A 23,271-nucleotide genomic window follows, 5' to 3' on the forward strand; every position below is an offset into this window, starting at 1 on the left:
GTTAAGTTTGGTTGGTCTATTTTGCGATTTGTGTTTGAATGCTTCCTTACTTTTAAATTTTTATTTCTATTTACTATGTAAATTATTTTAGTAGCGCGAAGATGTGTTTGGTCATCGAGGTTGGTTAAATCTGCTGTCATGTATGTGCTCTGTGAATGCTAAATTTTAGCATGAAAATTATTAATTATGATACATACAAAGACACATCTGCAAATGCAACCTGAACAAAAAAATACCTCTTCCCCAAAAGAGCTTAGATGTCAAGAACCAAACTGCAGCGCCACATGTATAGGCCGAATAAAATGCCATCTCCGACCAAATACAAAGAACACAAAAATACTATTAGATGCAATTGACAGCCAGCATTCAGAGGCCATACTGTATATACAACAGCTCACACAACTTGAAAAACATTAGCAAGATCTAAAAATTTAACACATCACTAAAAAGACCCAACCAAGGGTAGAGCAACTGACGCAAAACCGGTTGTGGGTTTGGATCCCACTGGTTTCTGGTTAGCCATTTTTTTCTGTACTGTTCTTAACATCTCTTCAACACCTAATATATGTACATAACACGACCTAACAGGTTGAAAGTTGATTTTGATTACAATGTGGTTGTGAAAATTCAATATTCATTGACTTGGCCTACAACAGATGACTTGCACGCACTCTGCAGTGTGATGGCAATTGTGCCAGACCTGTAGCTTAGATCCTTTCCAACAGAACAAATATGACCTAGGCCACCATAGCGCAATTGATAGAGCAACCGATGCAAAATTGGAAGTTTGTGGGATCGGATCCCACTGGTGTCCGGTTGGCCATTTTTGTTCTGTTCTTGACATCTCTTCAACACATACTATATGTACATAACATGACCTAATAAGTTGAAAGTCAATTTCGATTACAGTGCGGTCGTGAAAATTCAGTATTCATCAAAACAGAGTATGCTTACACTTTTATTTCATATAAGCAAAGTATTCAATAGACAGGCTAATTTTTTTTATTACTTGTCAAAAAGACTGGATATTGCATAGTTGGTAAAATAGGGTGCAATGTGGTGGGATGATTTCTACGTCTGCCGCTGGGCTGAGTGGCTCAGACGGTTGAGGCGTTGGACTTCTGACCCCAACTTGGCAGGTTCAATCCTGGCTCAGTCCAGTCGTATTTGAAGGTGCTCAAATACTTCAGCCCCGTGTTGGTAGATTTACTGGCACATAAAAGAACTCCTGCGGGACAAAATTATGGCACCTCGGCGTCTCCGAAAAAACATAAAAGTCGTTAGTGGGACGTAAAGCAAATAACATTATTATCTACGTCTGCCGTGCACCTGCTATCTACTGTCATAAAGCCCTTCAATAGGTATGGATCTGTTTGTCCTCCCCACGAATTCAAAATCATTAAAAATTCTTCTTTTCCCACGAACGGCATTATTACATTTTTAAGAAAACCTCTGAAGTGATCTTTTTCAACTTTCTCTACATTGATGGCTACACAAGGGCTGAACATGCCCTTTGGTTCTTGCGTGCAGAGAAATTCCATAGGAAGAAGTTTCCTGGATAGCATTACAGCATGCTGTGCTGTATAGCTATGTGTAACCTTAATAAAATCTGCCAAGTAAATTTCTGTTACTTTTTCTCCTTGGGTAGATAACGTCCTTTGTATATGTACCCTATACTCACAGCCTGTCTGATCAGTATTAATCCCGAAATCTTTCTTATATATAAGGATGGGATGTTGTGAATTGCTGTCCCATCAGTACGAAGAAATTAAATTAATATCATATCTTTCTTATATTTTCCAGAGGCTACTTTCATTGAAACACATTTTTGAAAAATTGCATCCAAGTTCAAACCTCGTTTCGATTTGATGTAATGCATTCCTTTACGTTGTTTTGATTCTATATTTCGCCTTGAATTTCTTAACCCACGCATTGGATATTGTGAAGCGAAATTCTTGACATTGATGCTGGACTGCACCTTGCAATGCCCATCTCTGTAGCATTTTGGTAGTCACTGGCCTTCTTTGCTTCCGTGCCTCGTGAAATCGATCAAGGGTCCATATCTCGATCATAACATATTTTTCTCTACAACTACCATGTTTTGAAATTTCCACAAACCACCTTCTCACTTGACTTTTTTATGAAGAGCAACTCCTCCATACTGATGAATAGTTTTTACAGACCATGTTGATTTTTATGTCCAAAGAAATATCTGCCTGTACTTCATAATCTTCTATATCAGTTTCGCTAGCTGATGGGTCTGGCTATTGCCACTTGTTAGAATATCCATGTTTTTCAAGTTTTCTTCTCGGAAATTATCATTGCCTTCCACAAAAAGTTTATCTTCCAAATTTTTTTTTTTTTTTTCAGTACCTTGATAATGGCCTCTGTAAAACATTTTCCAATAAGCATTGCTTTATGCGTGATATTTGACGATGAGCTAAAAATCTTCTAGGATAAACTTGTGCAATTTTAGAGTCTGCGTGCATATAGTCAGTGCATCTGTAATGTACTGGCATAAATAAACTGCAAGAATGCCAAATTCATCGTCTTCATCATTTGTAAATATTGTAAAATTAGGTGGCATCAGTCCCATTTTATCGTCAATGACCGCGCTGACCGCATTCAAGATACTGTTGATTGTAGACAGCCGCGCACATGTAATATTGAATCTCCATAAGCATAAATTAAAACCTCTGGCTTATCGAACCTGGTTATGCGGCACATGCGGAACGGAGAGTGTACTGCAATATTGCTCACACAAGTTCCCAATTGAGTTTAGGATAATACAGAAAGATTAGCTTGATGATGGAACAGACGGAAGGGCTCCTGCGTTACTGCATTAGATTTGGTGCAGTGTGAATGAATGTAGCGTACTGGCCATGCTGCATTTAAATTCTAACTGATGACACTTAAGACACGTTGAAGTGAAAAGGGCAAATAATGATTTAACATATTGCAAGTAGCTCTAAAACAAAAGAGACCAGAGCAAATAAGTTATTGAAAAAATAAAATAAGGGATGTATCAGTAAAAAAAAAGTGCTGACCAAGGTCGGACTCGAACTCGAAACGTTTAGTTCCCAACGTCAGTGCACTAGCAACTACGCCTCAGAGACAAGTTGGAAATATCTGCGGGAATACGACTATGAAAGATTGAGGATAGATTTTAAACATCAAGTTTTGAACAAAATAAGGTCCATTAGCAAAAATGCTCGAACAGGGCTAAAATATTTTTTAATGAAAGGAAAATCCTCAAAATTTGAACACTTTTGTATAAAACCGCATGGCAACCTCCTCTTGTCAGCGTTATAGTTAAGACATGGTTACATGCAAAATGCATCAGTACTGTACAATAATTGTAATGTCTATAAATACATTACAATATGTTATCAAGGGACTAGTTTCGACCCTATGTGGGTCATCAGCCTAAAGGGCCGATGACCTAGATGTTAGGCCCCTTTAAACAACAAGCAACAGCCTAAATAAGATACACTCTTGATTTGCCGATGTCCTAAAACAAAATTACATTGTGGAAATAAAAATTAAAAGAGTTAACTTAGGGTAGTGGGTAGAGACCCTCTTTGAGGCAGCTCTACTTCAGGAAGTGGCGACCCTGCCCACGTGAGTCCCAGAGCACACTTACCCAGTGTGTAACATCTAGTAAGGGTCCCAGCTCAGGGTGACGAGCGAAGACCTCAACGGCGTTAACGGCGGAGAAGGTGGACTTTGGTACGGCGTAAGTGGTGGAGGAGGCAGCCTAGTACTCGGGATTAATAGAGTGCAGTTACCAAAACTACTCTGAGTGCTTGAACCCATAAAGGGCGGCTCAGGGGCAGCGTCTGATCTCCATGTTATGAGCAGCTGTGAACCTAACTCCTCTGAGGCTAACAACCTTAGTTGTATCTCTTGTCGATGTCTAGGCATCGGCCCCAAGCCAAAATCATTCGACTCAGCATGATGGAATAATCTAGCATAGGCACTACCCCAGGTGGTAACCAATCCACCATTGTCAAGAACGTCAGCGAGCCTTTGGATTCTAGGGTGCTCGTACCAGCATGCAAGAGATTAAAAAGCAAGAGAGTAACTCACTTTGCAACTTTCAACGTCAATTCACTCCTTGAAGTTGGAAAACTCAAACATCTGACCAATACTTTGTCCAAACAAGACATCATGATAACAGCATTACAAGAGACCAGATTCACAGATGAGTCAGCTTTTGAATCACAAAGGTACAGGATTTTGAACGGAAAACCAGGCAAGAGAGTGATGAAAATGTCCCTCACCTGGGAACGAGTTTTATAATCAATAAACGAATCCTAGAAACAATCGCAGACTTCACTTCCAGGAACGGCAGGATTTCCACCCTTTCCTTCAAAGGAGCAAATAAACTCTACACGCTAGTCAACGCACATGCACCTACAAATGAGAGCAACAAGAAAGACCCAGAGAAAGTATAGGAATTCTGGGAAGACTTGGAGGAAACTATATCCAAGGTACCAAACAACAATGTGATTATACTCCTTGGAGATTTTAACGCACAACTGGGGAAAGAAAGGAGATTCAGAGCCATCATCGGAGACTATCCAGCCCACAAAAGGACTAATCAAAATGGAGAGCGATTGATAGAGTTATGTAGGACCTTCAATCTGGTCATGAAATCTACAGCATTCAGACACCTCCCAAGAAAACAGAAAACATGGATATCTCCCAACCCCAACCTAGGAGAGTTCCAGATTGATCACGTAGCGATCTCAAAACATGCGGGAAAGGAGATCCAAAATGTCAAAGTCCTGAGAGGTGCAAATTTAGATTCAGATCACTTCCTCTCCAAGATCAAAGTCAAGATCATTCCAAGATCCCAGAAAAACAGGAATACAACTCGAACAACAAAGTTTGACAGAGAAAATCTCAGAATGCACGAAGATTTTGCAACAGAATTAAACAAAAGACAGTACCAAGGATGGGAATAGTTAAAAGAGGCTATGATTGATTTTGTAAGAGTCACAGTTCCTGTAGAGAAAAAGGTGAAACATGCATGGTGGTCATCTGAATGTTGATGATGCAATCGAAGAACGCTGAAAGGCGTGGGAGAATTGGTGTTCCCAGAAAACACCAGAGAACCAGAAGAAGTTCCAGGAAATAAGGAAAAGAACATCCAAGACCATCAGGAATGTGAAGAGAAGGAATGAAAAGGAACGCTTCATTCAGATCGAACAGAATTTTCAAAAAAATAACACGCGGGACTTTTATAAAACATTCAAGAACACTTTGAGTAGATATGATCCACCATGCCTCAACTTCAGAAACCAAGAAGGAAAAGTAGCTCACAGTGATGTGGAGAATTGCTAGATTCTGGCAGACTACTTCCCAAAACTCCTCAATTGTGAGCCACCGTCTCAGAAATTCGACTACAGTCACAAGGAACCAAACCCAGGCTTGGACCCTCCGACTGTGGACGAAGTTACGAGAATCATCAAGACCTTAAAGAACAACAAAGCACCTGGAGAAGATGGGATTATTGCAGAACTTTGGAAATATGCTGACAACAGAGTGATCGTTGAACTGACAAGAATCCTACACACAATCTGGGGAGAAGAGAAGCTGCCAGATGGATGGACATCAGCGTTAATACACCCTCTTCACAAGAAAGGAGATAAGGCAGACGTCAACAATTACAGGGGAATATCGCTACTACTAGAGACATATAAGATCTTTTCAGAGCAGAAAAATAATTGGAACCGCAAATTGGTATCAAGGAGGTGTGGAACAGATCCTGAACCTGAAGTTGATCACAGCATACCAGAAACAGAGGAACAAAAAAATTCTTGCTCACATTTGTGGACTTCAAGAAGGCCTATGATTCGGGAGATAGAGAAACACTGATCCATATCCTAGAAGAAATGGGTCTTGATAGGAAGACCAGAGAGCTCATCAAACAGACTGTGACTGACACAGCATCCAAGGTCACATTCAGGGGGATACTATCAGAATCCTTTAGGATTAAAACAGGGGTCAGAGATGGAGATGGGCTTTCTGCCCTTCTATTCAACTGTGTTCTTGACCAAGGTCATTAGAGAGTGGCACAAGAAAATGCAAGGAATAGGTGGTATACAAATGGGATATAAGAAGAGAGGGACTGTAGTCGACTGCCTAGCCTTTGCGGATGACATTGTGATCCTGTCAGAGTCAATAGAGGAGGCACGGAACCAGATTGCCCAGCTCCAGGAACAAGCAAGTGAGGCAGGCTTGCGGATCTCCTTCGGGAAGACACAGTACATGACCAACATCGAAACAGCACCCAGATGGATGACAGTGGAGGGAGGGAGGATTCGGAAAGTAGAGAAATTTAAATATCTGGGAGAGTGGATAGATAACAACCTGTCAGAGAAAGAGGCACTGATATCGAGAATCAACAAAATGAGCTTGGCATACAAGCTAAGTATGAATAGCTATAACAAGAAGAACATCTCAATCAGTGCAAAACTCAGACATTACCAGACAGTGATCTGTCCAGAAGCCTTATATGCAGCTGAATGTTTGAACCTAATAAAGGTAGGGTTGGTACAACACAATCTCGTCTCAAAAAATACCACAACAGAGAAGTAAGAGAGGATCTGAAGGAAATAGGCCTTACAACAGAAGACACCACAAATAAGATAAAATTGAATGCAAAACTCAAGAATACAAACCTCCGCTTTACCCTTACACAAAACAGACCAACAACACGCATATTTTCAACTGAGGAAAGGGCACGAAGATCGGAGCATCTGAAGAAGTACTGGGAGGACCGCAAAGCCCGAACAATCCCTTCAAAGAGACCTGAACGACGGACTGACTAAAGTGATCCTATGTGGTCATAAAAGAAGAAGAAGAAAGGTAGGATTGGTCAAGAAGTTAGAATTGGTGGAATTGAAAAATTCTAACGAAGATACTGGGAGCCCAAAGAACAGAGAATGGATCATACAGAAAGAAAGCAAACCAAGAACTGTACTGCAAGATAGAAAAGATCTCAGACACCATCCGGAAGAGGAGAGCCATGTTCTTTGGACACATCTACAGAATGGACCCGGGAAGACAGACCAACCAGATAGTAAGGTTTTTTGAGACCAGGAAAACTGTGGTACGCTGGCATCAGGAAGTGAAGAAAGACCTGACAGAAATGGAAATACAAGGATCAGAAATAAGCAACAGGGAAACTTACAAGTTGAAAATAAAGAACACAAAGAGTTTCCGAGAAAAAATTAGTCTGCGGACCCAAACACCATGGACGGAAGAGAGAAGAAAGTTGCAGAGAGAAAGAATGAAGGATTACTAGGTGCAGACCAAAGCCCAGAAGCAGCTGAAATTGAATTAACATGGTCCACAGTTGGCCAAAATGAAAGAAAGAAAGAAAGAAAGAGAGAAAGAAGGAAGAAAAGAGTGACCTGTGTATGTGGTGTGATAATATACATATAAAATGGTGGAGTGGATGAAATGTTGATAGATAAAATTATGTTGTACTTACTCTAGTTGCAGACTACTGGTCAAGTCGTTCACATTGCGTGCAAGGTGCTATTGGTTCCAATTTGGATTGGGAATTCTCCTCATATCCTTAGAATTTTTTGCTCCACCAGTTCTACATTTAATTTCCGTATCAGAAATATTGGACCTTAAGCAAGACAGACATCCTCTGTGCCAATGTTCAACATTCAGTTTTCTACCTGAAGATGCACCTGAAATATAGAACTCAATAGAAGCATCTGTACTTTGTATTCAGACCGGCATCTTATACTTTTAATGTGCAATTTTAGAGTATTCACTAAAAGAAGGGGTAACATTTCAATCATCATTGAAGAAAATTGTTGTGATACTATTCTTGCAGTCTAATTGCAACACATGTAAACCTGAAATGTTATTTGTCATTGATTAGTAAAACATAATTTTATCTATGAACATTTCATCCACTCCACCATTTTATATGTATATTACCGCACCACATACACAGCTCACTCTTTTAATTTTTATTTCCACAATGTAATTTTGTTTTAGGACATTGGCAAATCAAAAGTGTATCTTATTTAGGCTGATGATGACCCACATAAGGTCGAAACTAGTCCCTTGATAACATATTGTAATGTATTTATAGACATTGCAATTATTGTACAGTATTGAGCAGGTGGAATAAACTTTGTAAAATTACATGTAATCTTAATTCAATACAGAACCAATAATGAAATTCATAACCTTGAATGAATCCACTTCACCACTTCACCAAAAATTTACAAAAGAATGTCACTATAGTGGTGTTTACAAGGATGAGTATGATGAATAATTTAGTAGGCAAAAAACATGAAGCTAAGCTTCGAGAGCTTCAGACACATGACTGTCTTCAGCAATCAAATTCTGATGTAAGTTTTAATTTGTAAATAATGTTTTCATGAATAATATTTAATTGTTTGCCACTGTCAATTGTCCAAGAAGAAAATTGTGACTTGGAGGCAGTAGGTTCCATTTATAAGATGGTGCTGAAAATAACAAGACCACAAAATTTCCCTGTCTCTAAGATGCTAGACGGTGGCATGCCATATCCTAGTGATGTAAGCAGGCAGCTAATTAATAAAGCTAAGGATTCTGTTGCCTTTTCAGTCGCATTAGAGGAATTAACAAATATATCTGATACTTTACAGTGGTTATTACAGTACATCTGAGGTGTTGACTGACCTACACAGAACAGAAGATTCTTTAGCCGTCGTGACTGTGAAAGATGCCAACAGTCACAAGTTTTTTATTAAAGTGGAAACTTTCTTAGTTTACTTAAATGATTTTTTCTTTTTTCTTTTTTTTTTTTTTTTTCAGGTGTGTTTACCTCACTAAGACATTTCTGTAGGGGACAAGGGAAAAGAACATGTTAAGCGAGAAAACGTACTACTGAATACACAAATAAAAACTATCCAGCAGAGATATGGTAACACTAGATACGATTTTTTCCGACATAATGGAATTTTATGTCGTATACCCGCGGGTATAGTGAAAACTCTATCAGATGAGAGTATTAAAAGGTGTGAAAAACATGAGAGAACAAATATGAAAACTTATTCATCCCGGGCTTATAAATTAATAGTGCACTGAAAAGTTTTAAAAGTTTTAAAAACACCTAACAACAAATATAAAAATATCAAACTATTACTACAGATCGCACTCTTTCTAAAACAAATGATAGTAGAAGCCTTTTATTTCGGACCAGTTGGTTATTATTAAACATTATTTCTCTGGTCACACTTAGGGCCGGTATTATAATGAAGGTTTAAACTGAAGATTGAGTTAAACTGTAACTTACCGAGCTCGATAGCTGCAGTCGCTTAAGTGCGGCCAGTATCCAGTATTCGGGAGATAGTAGGTTCGAACCCCACTCTTGGCAGCCTTGAAAATGGTTTTCCGTGGTTTCCCATTTTCACACCGGGTAAATGCTGGGGCTGTACCTTAATTAAGGCCATGGCCGCTTCCTTCCCACTCCTAGCCCTTTCCTGTCCCATCATCGCCGTAAGACCTATCTATGTCGGTGCGACGTAAAACAACTAGCAAAAAAACAAAAACAAAACTGTAACTTGAATTTAAACCGATGTTGAGTCTTATAATGGCCGGCCTAAGTTAAACTGAGGTGAAGAAGGGAGGAAATATATGATCTTGGTAGCAGTGACTTGAGAGAAAAGATGACTGTCGATAATGTTTTGCAGTGACTTGCAAGAAAAGATTACTATCGATAAAATTTTGTTTACTTCTTGTAGGTAAAATGGCAGATAAAAACAATAAACATTGTCCTAATTTTACTTGTAAGGAAATAGAATTGCTTGTGCAATTAGTACAGAAATATTTACATGTAGTCCGTGAAACAGTGGCCTTATGAATTCCTCTGAAATCTCCCATTGTAATAAACATGCTACCGGAGGCATAAAACCGCAATGCTATTAGTAGCTGACTGAGAGGTTGTACAGCATGATATCTGAAATAGAAGGAAGTTACTTTATTTTCTAAAATTTACACTTTTGACATTTAAACAGTTCAAAAAGTCATTTTTACATTCTTACCTTTTCATTGCATGTTTTATTCCAGCACCAATTTGCTGAAATAGGGGTATGACAGTCTTTTTTGTAAGCCTAAACCTGTTTAAAAAACTGTTTTGTTCCATATGCGAAAGTATCGTAGATTATGATCTTCATTTCCGTGTTGACGTTTAACTAATAAGGTAGAGTTTGAGGGATATTCCACCATTCAACACATTGTAAAATACATTAAATTATAATTATATGTGAAAGTGATGTGCCCTTGCTTGAAAAACTCATGGTGCCCATGGTCGTTCAATAATTTGAACCACTTCTTCGTCATCGCTTAGTATTTCTTCAAACACCTCAAAAATATCTTCGAGATCCATTTGTTCTGCCATGTTGTAAGGTTATGCATTCTTAAACTTCAGTTTAACTCCCTTGGAGTCAGGCGGTACTGCGAGCACCCGCCCTTTAAATTGCCAGAGCCTATCAGGTCGGCCTTTAAATATCCAAGTGATAAAAATCATTGTTATCCGTATTGAAGATACTGAGTGTAGGATGCTAAAAGGTTTGTTTTATCACCTATTCAATACATATAAATTTTATAATTTAGGAATTTATTATTGATTCCACTTGAGACATGTTTCACCCTTCATTGAGGGCATCATCAGTCAAATTATCACCTCAAGGCAAAAAATCAGGTACCTGGTTAGTAGTTGACATGCACAAATTAATACATATTATTAATACACATACAAAAATTAAGTATGGGAAATAGTTGTACAAAAGTGATGGTTGAACATATAGGTTTATAGATGAGAAGTCAGCACCAATGCGTAAAATTAAAATAGTAGAGTTCGGCAGTGGTGCTCTGGAGAACAGTTGACGCAATCATAGGAAAATATAACGTTTAAAAATATTGACATTATAACAATTAAGGGAGAAAAGGTATAGTGTTCAGCGTCAATGTTTGTAACCAAAACTTAATGTCAAAGGTTGGTAACTATACAGTATTTACATTGTTCAATTGAACAGTTGAGATAAAGTTTTAAAATATTTACATTACCGGTATAACATTCAGCGTAATAAAACATTTACGCTGTATAGTTACCAACCTTTGACATTAATTTTTGGTTACAAACATTGACGCCGAACACTACACCTTTTCTCCCTTAATTGTTATAATGTAAATATTTTTAAACTTTATATTTTCCTATGATTGCGTCAACTGTTCTCCAGAGCACCACTGCCGAACTCTACTATTTTAATTTTACGCATTGGTGCTGACTTCTCATCTATAAACCTATATGTTCAACCATCACTTTTGTACAACTATTTCCCATACTTAATTTTTGTATGTGTATTAATAATATGTATTAATTTGTGCATGTCAACTACTAACCAGGTACCTGATTTTTTGCCTTGAGGTGATAATTTGACTGATGATGCCCTCAATGAAGGGCGAAACATGTCTCAAGTGGAATCAATAATAAATTCCTAATTTATAAAATTTATATGTATTGAATAGGTGATAAAACAAACCTTTTAACATCCTACATTTTAAATATCCAGTCGGAAGTTGCCAGAAAATTCTATGATATGTATAATTTTGTGGCAACCTACAGTGATGTGCATACATATGTGACAACCTATAGTAAAGGGGCTACAAGTTATTGTGTGCCTGGCCTAGCTTTGGAATTTCTAAGAGGGTGTTCTAGCTTTCACGAGAGTTGTTTCCTGTGTTTAGAAATACCGCTAACCGGTCAGTACAAGATTGCTCCTTGCAGTGAGTGGCAAGTGGTTCACGTGATATATTTTCAGCAGGTATTGATGACAATAAATTAATGCAGTGTTTGGAACAATGCAAAGTTAATGCAGATGATTTGTCGGATAGCGATAGTGAATTTAGTTCAGGGAGCAGTGAGGAAATTATACCAGACATGCCCCCGGGATCACCAAAGCTAAAGAAGAGATGTGATAAGTGATTAGTGTTAATGTAAATACCCTTAAGTGCTTCAACAGTGGTCTCAAACTTTGAACAACATTATATAGCTGGTGATGCGTCTTCTTCTCAACAATTTTCGGTGAGTAAATTTATTTTGTCATTTTCCTTCTTTTTACTAGTGACATGATAAATTTGAATTTGCACGTTTATTGTTTTTTACTTTTCTCGTTCAGAGTAATTCTTATAATTCTGTTCAGAAATAAATTCTCTATTATTACGTAAATGCCAGTCCCCACGGATCAAGTGTAGTGTGGCTGCCTCTCACCCGGAAGTCATGGGTTCGATTGCCGGATAGGTGAACAATTTTTACCTGGGTCTGACTGTTGGTTCGAGGTCCACTCAAACTAAGTGACCCTAAGTGATTACAATTGAGAGATATCTGAGGCTGAGAGAGCTACCTTGGTCTAGAAAACCAAGAATAATGAGCGAGAGAATTCGTCTCACTGACCATCCATCACCTCGTAAACTGCAGGTCTCCGGGCTGGGCAGCGGTCGCTTGGTAGACCAAGGACCATCAGGGCTTTAGTGCCATACACGTCTTAATTACGCATATTGAATTGTATTGTAAAATGCTTTTAAAAATGGATACTGGAACCGAAAACGAGAAAAAGGGTTTTCCGTTAAAATAAAACTATAATCTCAACTATTATTTTTCGCTTTTTAATAGCTCAGAACAATTTTTATACAATCTAGTCCACACATATAAAATTTCTTTTCAGTATCTGCCATACATCGATATATGCATGAATTTTATCGGTGAGGAAAATTGTCTTATTTTTATTAGTGGCAAATGTTTGAAGTTTTATTTTTTATATTTTTATTTTTCCCGTTCAGCGTAATTATTTTATAGAATTATATTTAGAAATAAATTCTACATTATCACGTATATTCTTTTGCATCCTAGGTGATATTTTCAAAGTAGATATTGAGAGAGAAAGTGCGAAAATGTTTTTCTCTTCCTAAAAATAAACGATATTGACAACTATAATATCAACAATAATACTTTTTAATTCTTCATATCACTCTGGATCAATTGTTTATTTTATGTAGTCGACGTGTAAAAAATTTCTTGCCTGTATTTGCCATACACCGGTAGATATACATGAATGTTAAAATACATGTATTTCCACTAAAAACGGCCTGGCTCTTTACAGTAGTAGAGTGAAGGCGGAGCTCTGGCCTCTTCCAGCTGATGGTGAGCAGCCGACCAGATCGGCTCCTGGCTCCAAGAGGGTTAAACGGTAGAGGAGTGGCAGTAAAATTAATCTCTAGGTAAACTTAATCTTAAGTTTTATAATACATGACTAACAGATAAACCGAAGTTTAAACTGAACCAACTGTTTAACCCTCTATTATAATACCAGCCCTTGGACAATGAATTGCAGGTTATACACGGCCATGTGCGATGGTGATGGGTCGTTCATGAACGAACTGACTCTTTTGAACGACTCATTGGAGAGAGCTAGCTCTCTCTCATTGAGAGCTGGTCGTTCAAACACGAGTCGACTCTTGTATGAGCTAGCTCCCTCCTTTCTCCTTGAGAGCCAGTCGTTCATTTACGAGCCGACTCTTTTATCAACGAACGACCTGCACCATCAACTCCGGCTCCAAGAAAGAGCTAGCTCGTAACATCGACTCTCGTTCATTTCCAGCCAATACCATGCTTCAGATAATCAGGTGACGTACATATGCCGATTTCTTTTTTATAGACTACCCAGTCTAGCCTCTTCCCGCACTCCATGCACCAGTGGTTGTGGTCTGTCTGCTATGTACGTTATTTGTGCCATAGTTCTGGCAACCTGCTACCTAACAAAACAATAAAATGAAATAAATAACATGTTATTGAGCAGTACATACCAGTTCACTTCCTGTATGCACTCATAATCTACAAATTATAATCCTTATAAAATACGAGGGTTGGGGCAAAAGTCGTGGCAACGATTTTTTTTTCTCTTGAAGATACCAGTCCGGTTGGAAAATATGACATATACAGACGAAAGGACAAGGTGTTAACTACATGTGTGGACAATGAATAGTACTGAAATACCGTAACACACTAATTTATTATAGCAGCATACAGGGCAATATGGCCTTCCCGGTGCAAAAGAATGACAACACAATACACATAAAGTTGACATGACAAACCTGTGCCCAAAGACCTCTAAGTAGTCCCCTGCTACTGACACCACATGCTGCCAACGGTGTGGGAAGCGCTGAATACCATCTGCCTCAGCATTTGCCGCACCATGTGTGAATCGGGTTACCTGTTGGTGCACAGCATTAGCAATGTCCTCTCATGTTGCAAACCGCCTACCACATAGTGGTTCCTTAATCTTTCAAATGAGATCAAAGTCACAGGGCGAAATGTCGGGAGGGTATGGTGGGTGCTCCAATTCTTCCCATCCCCAAAGTCGCAGTAGCTGCCCTACACACTCTTCTTTATGTGGTTTTGCATTATCGTGCAGGATTATTGCACTGTCCACAAGATCCGGACGATTCTCCCGAACGCCACGTCGTACCAGTCGCACCTGGAAGTCCCTCTAGTACTGTGCGGTCACTGTTCTGCCATGTGGAACAAAGTGGTAAACAATTACACCCCTGTCGTCATACGCGACGATCACCATCAATTTGACTGGGGAAGGATATTTTTAAATTTGCTATTTGCTTTACGTTGTACTGACACAGATAGGTCTTATGGCGACGATGAGATGGGAAAGGCCTGGGAATTGGAAGGAAGCGGCCGTGGCCTTAATTAAAGTACAGCCCCGGCATTTGCCTGGTGTGAAAATGGGAAACCACGGAAAACCGTCTTCAGGGCAGCCGACAGTGGGGCTCGAATCCACTATCTCCCGATTACTGGATACTGGCCGCACTTAAGCGACTGCAGCTGTCGAGCTCGGTGGGAAGGATTTTGACGGACCTTCTGCCTCCTTGGTGATCCAGCATGTCGCCACTCCGCGGACTGACGTTTCAGTTCTGGTCCGTATGCCCTGGCCCAAAATTCATTGATGGTGATTATTCGTGACAAGAATTGATCGCCATCCTGTTGCCAGCGTGCAAGGTGGTTGGAGCATATTGCATAGCGCACCCACCTTTGAACTTCCGTCAGTGCAAGCGGTACCCACCCCGATGCGATTTTGCGCAGTTGCAGCTCATTACGCAATATCCTGTGGATGGTGAGTTTGTTGATGCCACTTGCCCTATCTAACTTGAGTAGCGTCCATCCTCTGTCCTCATCCAGGAGCTGCTCGATGACAGCATGTGCCACGTTGGTCCGCACGCTGACAGGTCGTCCTGAACATTGCTCATCACTGGTTGACACACGTCCTTACTGAAACTTTCCTACCCACCATGCTACTGTACGGTATGGTAGAGCATTATTCCCAAGGTCTTCCACTAATTCACTGTGACATTCCATCACATTTCACCCTCGGAGAACGGCTAATTTGATGTAAGCGCGCTGCTCAACACGGGTTACTTCCATCCCGCACGACACTTACCAACTGACTGATTTCACAGTCCTCGCTGCGCTACTACCAGCTATTACAGAGCCATCTGTTGTTCTGCATACACACTATGCCTGCAGAACTTCCACACGACACATATACGTTTGTGATCCGTTCACATATCTACAAGAAAAAAATAGTTGCCATGACTTTTGCCCCAATCCTTGTATCAAAGTCATCTTAGTAACAGTGCTGATGGTAGTACTTATTATTAATCACATAGGTCATATCATATTAGTATGCTGATGTCCGCCTTCGTACCGTAACAGTTAGTGTTATTAGCTGCTGTCCTTGGGGGCCCGCGTTCGATTCCCGGTACTGCCAGAAATTTAAGAATGGCAGGAGGGCTGGTATGTGGTTGAAATGGTACATGCAGCTCACCTCCAATGGGGGTGTGCCTGAAAAGAGCTGCACCACCTCGGGATGAGGACACGAGTTTACTACTACTACTAGTGTGCGAATTCTACTTTATGTGATTAATAATAATAATAAAAAGCTCATAATCTATGAAGGATGTACTGTCGATCCAGTAGGTTAAAAGCAAATAAACGATACCAAGTTCGGGTTAACTATCCTAAACTAAGCACGAACAACAGTCACTATCCCAAATACTGAATGTACCACTCAGCAAGTAGAAACAGCTTAGTTTTATTCTGTCTGAAATAATTAAGAAATATTCTGACAAATCCTCACCTATTTCGTAAATGCGGTCATAGTTAGGAATCAACATATTGCCAACATCATTGGGTTTTACGGTATAGTGGATAAAATGATATACCATAGTTTTAAATCGAATTAAGGAAAATATAAAATAACGCTAGTTTCGGCTGTAAAATATAGGCTAAATGACTCATGCCAAAGTATATACCGCAATATATTTTCAAATAATTATGTATTAACATGTAGTCATGTAAGGGGTTTGACTCCTTAGCAGGATGGTCAGCGTTGAGGCCTTCAGTTCAGAGGGTCCCAGATTCGATTCCCGGCAGAATCGAGGATTTTAATCTCTTCTGATTAATTCTTCTGGCTCGGGAACTGGGTATTTGTGTTTGTCCCAACACTCTCCTCTTCATATTCAAAGAACACACCACACTGCCAATCACCACAGAAAAACACAATAGTGATTACATCCCTCCTCATAGGGTTAGTGCCAAGAAGGGCATCCGGCTGTAAAACAGGACCAAATCCACATATGCGAAAAAGTTCGCACCCGCGACCCTACAAGTGTAGGAAAAGCAGTAGTAGAAGAAGAAGAAGTGTACTCATGTAAGGAGTGCCTCTATGTACATATCAAACATATACGTCTCCTATGGTATAATCGTTCTTGAAAAAACATTAGAAGAGTGTGTGAAACACTGTATGTGAAAAAAGAAAAAAATACAGTATGTAGTAAGAGATGCTATACATAGTTATATGTACATTTCTGCTGATAGTATTTTCCATTATTTTTGTTAAAGATTGCATTTAATCAGTTATGTTTCCTATGCTACATTATTGAATGAAGGAATCTGTTGTTCCAATGTGGAGAGTGGAGCAAGAAACTTTCTGTATCTACATTCGAAACAGATTATTCTGATGACATCTGTTGAGTGAAATGTAAACTATGTGAACAAGAATGGAGACTCGTCTCATGCTCATCTGGAAAAAATTCCAGTAGACTGCCACGACCGAATGGAAGTAGTGCCAATATCTCGAACATATGTCTCGTACGGTGCATTCAATCTTGAAAGACATCATTTTAAGAAGAATGGAACTTATGCCATCTATTAACACTGTATATTTGTGATACGTTTCTTCGTTACTGTATATAAAGCTTTTTTCATTGGATTATTTGCCAATGTTGCCAGCAGTGCACATACTAATTGTTATGTGTAGCGTGCCAAACTGGATATTGTGTTGCCATCTGTTGTGAGAAATATGAACTATCTCGCGCTATCTCGTTCTTCAAATAAAAACAGGAGTCGTGAGTAATCTGTAAAATGTAAAATAACACTATTTTGGGATTTAATGAATAAAATACTCATGCCTTAGTATATACATCGCATTACATTTTTAAACAATTATTTATTAACGTGTGATTAGTAGCAATATCTCAAACATACGTCTCATACGGTGCATTCAGTCTTGAAAGAGTAGCGTACCAAACTGGATATTGTGTTGCCATCTGTTGTGGGAAATGTAAACTATTTGTGCTATCTCGTTCATTCCTGAAAGTCATAAAGAGCAACCAGAAGTCATAAAGAGCGACCGGAAGTCATGAAAAGCCTTCTGCCCTAAACCGGATGAACGAACGAACTTGGAGGCGGAGAGCGGCCTGAATTCTTTGGTTCGCTCCAACCTTCCCGCTTCCCTTCACTCTTTTGAGTGACTCTGAGCTGGGAGCGGGAGCAAATGAGCTAGCTCCCTTGAAAGAGCTAGTTCGACCCATCACTAATGTGTGACTGCAACAGAATGACTTTGGCCACCATTTTGAATTGAAGAAAACTTCGACGAGACTTTAATTTTGTGTTCATTAGTAAGGAATTTCATGACTTTTATCGTATCCATAATTAGGCTATCACAAGACAAATATGCTCCACGCTGGTCAGTTTCACACGATTATGTTCAAGATGTAGGCTATCACGTGACAAATATTCCCTACCCTTCGCTGCACAACTAAACACGAAATACATTTCTAACTTCTGAATGGAATGCGAAATACAAGTACAAACAGGCTCATTGTGTTATTCTGCAGTTTCACTGCTAACCGGCAAGCAAAACTGAGCATTTCTGAGGCTAATGGCTTCCTTCCCGAAGGTGCAATTTATCCTGTGAAGTTCAAGAATTCAAGGCCCCTCCTGTTATGACGCAACTGCGGATGGGGCTCTTATATGTCAAAAACATATCAGATGTAAGGCTTTTCAGGCGTTTGCTCTATTAACGAGCGTTTCATCTTAGGTCTGTATGTATGTATGTATGTATATATGTTTTATAAATTTCATCTGTGTTTTAGATGTCAGCCTTTTCTTTTTGTTAAATGCTTGACTTTTTTGCTTGTGCTTGGTAATTTAAATTTCTGCTTTTATTTGTTTAGATTCAGAGAAATGCGAAGAAGAATAAAACAGAGAATGGAAGACCTGAAGGTAAGATTATGATGATATTAGGCAGTTGGAAGGTGATATGCTATATTAATGAATTGCTCTCTAGTATATATGAAGAGTTATTATTATTTGAGTTTCAAATGCAGTAGATATTTTCTTTTTAAAAGTAAGAAACTAATTTATTTTAAGTGACCAAGACATCATTTACTGAATTATAGTCCTAGAGCTTGTTATTGTTGTTATTAATGTTTAGAGGAAGAACCTGACTCTCTCTCTGGTGTGATAACTTCTTGGCTCATCAGCACCTTTAATCCACTGCCATACCAATTTTCTAGCCCTTCACACACCCAGAATTAGTATCAGTTTACATGAATCACAACTATTTGTAAGTTCTTATGCAAACTTTAATTCAGGAATGTATTACATTTTTCAAAAGCTGATAACTGCATGGAGAGTAGTTTAGAGATATTTAGTGTCTTTTTCGACACAGGGGACTGCAAGTTCTTTTCAGTGACTTTGCTGCATTTCAGATGCCAGGTTGAAATACAGTTGAAGTCCGTTATAGCGAGAATTCGTAACAGCGAAAAATTTACTCGCTATAGCAGATTGTCGTTATGAAAGAGTTTACGGATTGTCGTTATATCCGACTTTTGTATAAAAGTATGAAACAGCAATCAGTTTGTTCAGAACTTGCATTTCCACAGATAATATCCACACTATGGCTTTCTTGTTTGTTATTTTTCAAAATCCAATACTACGTAAAAGTGTATCTTTAATTTCATTCTGAAAAAATATAGTACCATATTTCTCCCAATCCAAGACGAACCCCACTTTTTCCTTCAAAAAATTTAAATCAGGCTCAAAAAGTACTGTACTTTGTAAAATCATATGAGTACCTTTGTTTTACAGTAGGCCTACGCATTTTTAGATGCCGAACATTGGTTTTCGTCATGCCTTTTTTTTTCGGCTGCACAATTATTCTTTATTTCTGTGCGTTTAAAAGACCATTATCTTAAAATTGGCATCATAATACTGAAGAGAACCCACTGAAAATTTGCTGGCAATACCTATTCCATGCGTCTCTACAATACGACGATCCATAAGGAAATTATTCATGCTGTCTATAAAACTGTTAGTTTAACTCAGCGTCAGGTATAACCAGCTACCACTAAACGCATGTCTCACTTGCCAGGTTCAGCCAATTTCAGGGGCTAGTGATGTATAGGTCTAATCACGGACTTTGAAAGTCAACGAACGAGTTTATTGCGCCACGTTATGGCTATTCCACCCTTGCGTTTTTCGTGCACATACCTCACAATTTCATCTTCGACTTCTTTATAGCGTCCTCGTTGCGGACCACTGAATGTATTTTTTTTGTACAGTATGCATTCTTTTTAGCTCTTCACGCTAACGCCAAATATTGGCTTTAGTTAGGCCTATGCTGTACTTTCTTGTGGCTGCACAATTATTCTACATTTCCGAGTGTTTAATAACCATTAACTTAAAATTGGCATCATAATATCAATGAGAACCAGTTGAAAATTTGCCGGCAATACCTTTTCCACGTAGGTATTTTTACAATACGACTATCCATCACGAAAATATTCCTGCTGTCTATAAAACTTAATTTTACTAAGCGTCAAGTATAATAGACGCGTTATAACTCTGCCACGGAGTATCCGGCCTTTCGAAGAATTCGAAGACTCGCATGTTTTGATGCCATTCTGCAGATTTGAGAAACATTTTTGTAGAGGCTAATAGAACGTCATTCTCTCTTCACTATTACCCGAGATCCAGTGACATTTACACACAGGCACTGTACAATCGATTGTCATGCCTAGCGATGTATAATAAAGAGGCGGTCGTTTATTGTCAACGAGTTTTTTGTGTGTCTGCACGTGAGGGGGTGAAAAGAAGCAACATGGTTACTGCAGCAGTTGCCAGGGGTATCCATTAACTCACTGTTAGGCCGCGAATGCAAGACAACCCGTGAGTTTTCGCATGAGATTCTGACAGGGAAAGAAACCTGTCGTCTTGGATTCGGGGAAATACGGTATCACTCCAGAGGTTTCTGTGGCAAGCACTTCAGTTTTCTTCTTCAGACGGCGTCACCTAACCTAACCGTATATGCATCATGAAAACATATTTGAAACGCATGTAGAGAAATTATTACCTGTAAATAGCCTTTCTGAAATTTAATAGACGCGAGGAGATATGAACTATCCTCTGAAATCAGTGATGTACTCTGCCATATCTTGAGGTGTATCACATTCTTACTTAATTTCCATATAACATTAACATTAAGAGATCGTTTACTACTGTATTTATTTTTAACAGATTAACAACTGCTATCGGCCACGTTATTTATGCATTCATTACGAAAACATGTTATCCTCTTTTATTTTGAATATTTTTTTTAAGAGTGCAGCAGTCGACGGGTATTACTAATCGACTCCAACATCGCCTTGAATGGTGACGAGAGAACTCTCTAGTGGACATAGCGAGGAAACGATTCCAAAGATAATCGATCGCTTGCAATATAATCGCTGGATGCATATAAATATCAGTAATGGAAAGAATCGTGCGTGCTTAATCGCTTGTAATAACGGATGCGTCAGTGATAGGGCTCGCGCTGTAACTGAAGGACGATACACAGCTTAATATAGGAATTTTGAAGGGACGGAAAGAAAGTGTCGCTATGACGGAGTTCTCGTTATATGCCGTACTCGCTATAGCGGACTTCTACTGTACTTCTTTCCTTTTAATCTCTTCCAATAAATGGTCATTGCTTTCCTCTCTTTTAGTTACTTTGTGCTGGTTGAACAGACTTCCATCATCAGCCGACTTTAAGATTTTTTACTTCTTTTTTAGTTTAATTTATGACATATCAATTTGAAAAGGAAGTTATCAGATTAGAAAGAGAGTCAATGCTACAGCTATAAATAGCCGAGGGGCTGTATACTTGATGTTCTCTTGGTCTGTAGAGAGGACCAAATATCTCTTTTCATAGTTCTTTTGATGAATGGAGATTACTTGAAGTTTACTATATTATTATTATTATTATTATTATTATTATTATTATTATTATTATTATTATTATTATTATTATTATTATTATTATTATTATTATTATTAATCTGGTCAAAAGAATTAAGTGAACAAAGTTTGTAATGTGTCACACACACAATAATAATTGACAAATATTGACAGTTTGAGTGCCCGTAGCAGACACCATTGTCTATTTTGATTGTTCCCGCTATGCCATGGTGGGCACAGGTGTCTTCTGACTCAGAATTGATTCCGTGCACACTTGTTCGCTTGTATACAGGATTTGACAGTGTTGAATTACTGTCAACTCCTGATTATAATTCACACGACAGGCTTCGATTTTTACATTTACATTCAGATAGAGAAACATTTTCTTTAGTTTTCAGCTTGTGTATAGCAGTCAAGACTCAAATGTTCAATGCTGGGCTTGAGATCCAAGAGTGGTGTGCAGAAAATTGATGTGAGGATGTGTTAACAAACAGGTGACTGTTCCACTACTGCTCATATTGTTTGGCTAAAAAACATATCCTACACTAGTGGTTGGCCATCAACACACAGAGACATAGGAGGTCAGTTTTTTTGTGCAACTAGCCTGAACTTGTCACGTAACACATGCTTACCTCACATGTCTCACTCTTCTCTCATTCCCTCATCCACAGGGGCCATAAGTTGGCAATTTGACGGTATTTGGCATGCACACGCATGTGCATGAATAGTGTCCAGTTCTGAGACTGCCGTGCCCCCCTCCCCACAGGTCTTTCTTTTCTTTTAATTTAAGTACATGGTGGCATATTGCTTCTGAAATGCCAGAGAGTAAAAATATATCTTTTTAGTCCACATAGGAAATGTTCATATTTTTGCTTGGCACTCAGCATGCTAATGTTTATCTGCTCAGTCAGCCTGTTTGAGATCAACTTAGTACGGGATCTGTTTGTGCCTCTGGCTACTATATGGGATATTCCACACAAACTTGCTGGCTCGCTCTGGAGCTATTCATTCGTATTCTTGTGTGGCCCTGGAATATCAGTTATGCTTAATGAGATTTAATTTTATGTGGATCTCATCACCAGCAGTTCATTACCTTCAGGAAGTCCCTGATGAAGCTGGATTGAGTGCCATATGCAACAGATAATATATGGCCCTTGCATTGGGTCACTATAGGTATGGATGAATTGTGCATTTACTGTCTCAGAACTACCTCAGGTCTGCGTCTTAAATGTCTTTTGTTTTTTATTTACACAAAAACCAGCCTCCTGTATTACAGGCTGCTGTTTAAGACAAGGCAAAAAGAAAGTCAACAACTGGACTTCATCAAAAAATGAGGCAACAGGAAAATTTAAATGGAATTCATGCATCGAGAAGACTAGCTTGCAGATTTACACCACAGATTTGATATTGAAGGACTGAGATGGAGTTTCCGAGAATGAGAACCACAATATCGTGGATGTCCTTCATGGGCAGTTGGAACTGCTTCCATGTATCGACGAAAAGGCGAGGTATGGTGCCGCGTTCTCTGACCATCGGTCCTATTACAGTTGGTGATATTAACAAAATATCCAACTGTCACGTGAGAAGGTCCACCTATTCAACATTTTTTTAATGTCGTACAT

General features: G+C 38.9%; 1 protein-coding gene across 1 annotated transcript in view; it reads left to right on the forward strand.

Moving 5' to 3' along the window:
- The window catches only part of Rassf (Ras association family member), a 154,969-nt gene extending 135,767 nt beyond the window's left edge, over positions 1-19,202 (forward strand). Inside the window, exon 9 of the mRNA XM_067153106.2 lies at positions 18,607-19,202. Coding sequence (XP_067009207.2) covers positions 18,607-18,667 — 61 coding nt within the window. The 3' untranslated portion in view covers positions 18,668-19,202. The remainder of the gene's footprint in view (positions 1-18,606) is intronic.
- Positions 19,203-23,271: the final 4,069 nt, after the last annotated feature.

Source organism: Anabrus simplex, chromosome 8 (assembly GCF_040414725.1).
Source record: "Anabrus simplex isolate iqAnaSimp1 chromosome 8, ASM4041472v1, whole genome shotgun sequence".
Taxonomy (NCBI): domain Eukaryota; kingdom Metazoa; phylum Arthropoda; class Insecta; order Orthoptera; family Tettigoniidae; genus Anabrus; species Anabrus simplex.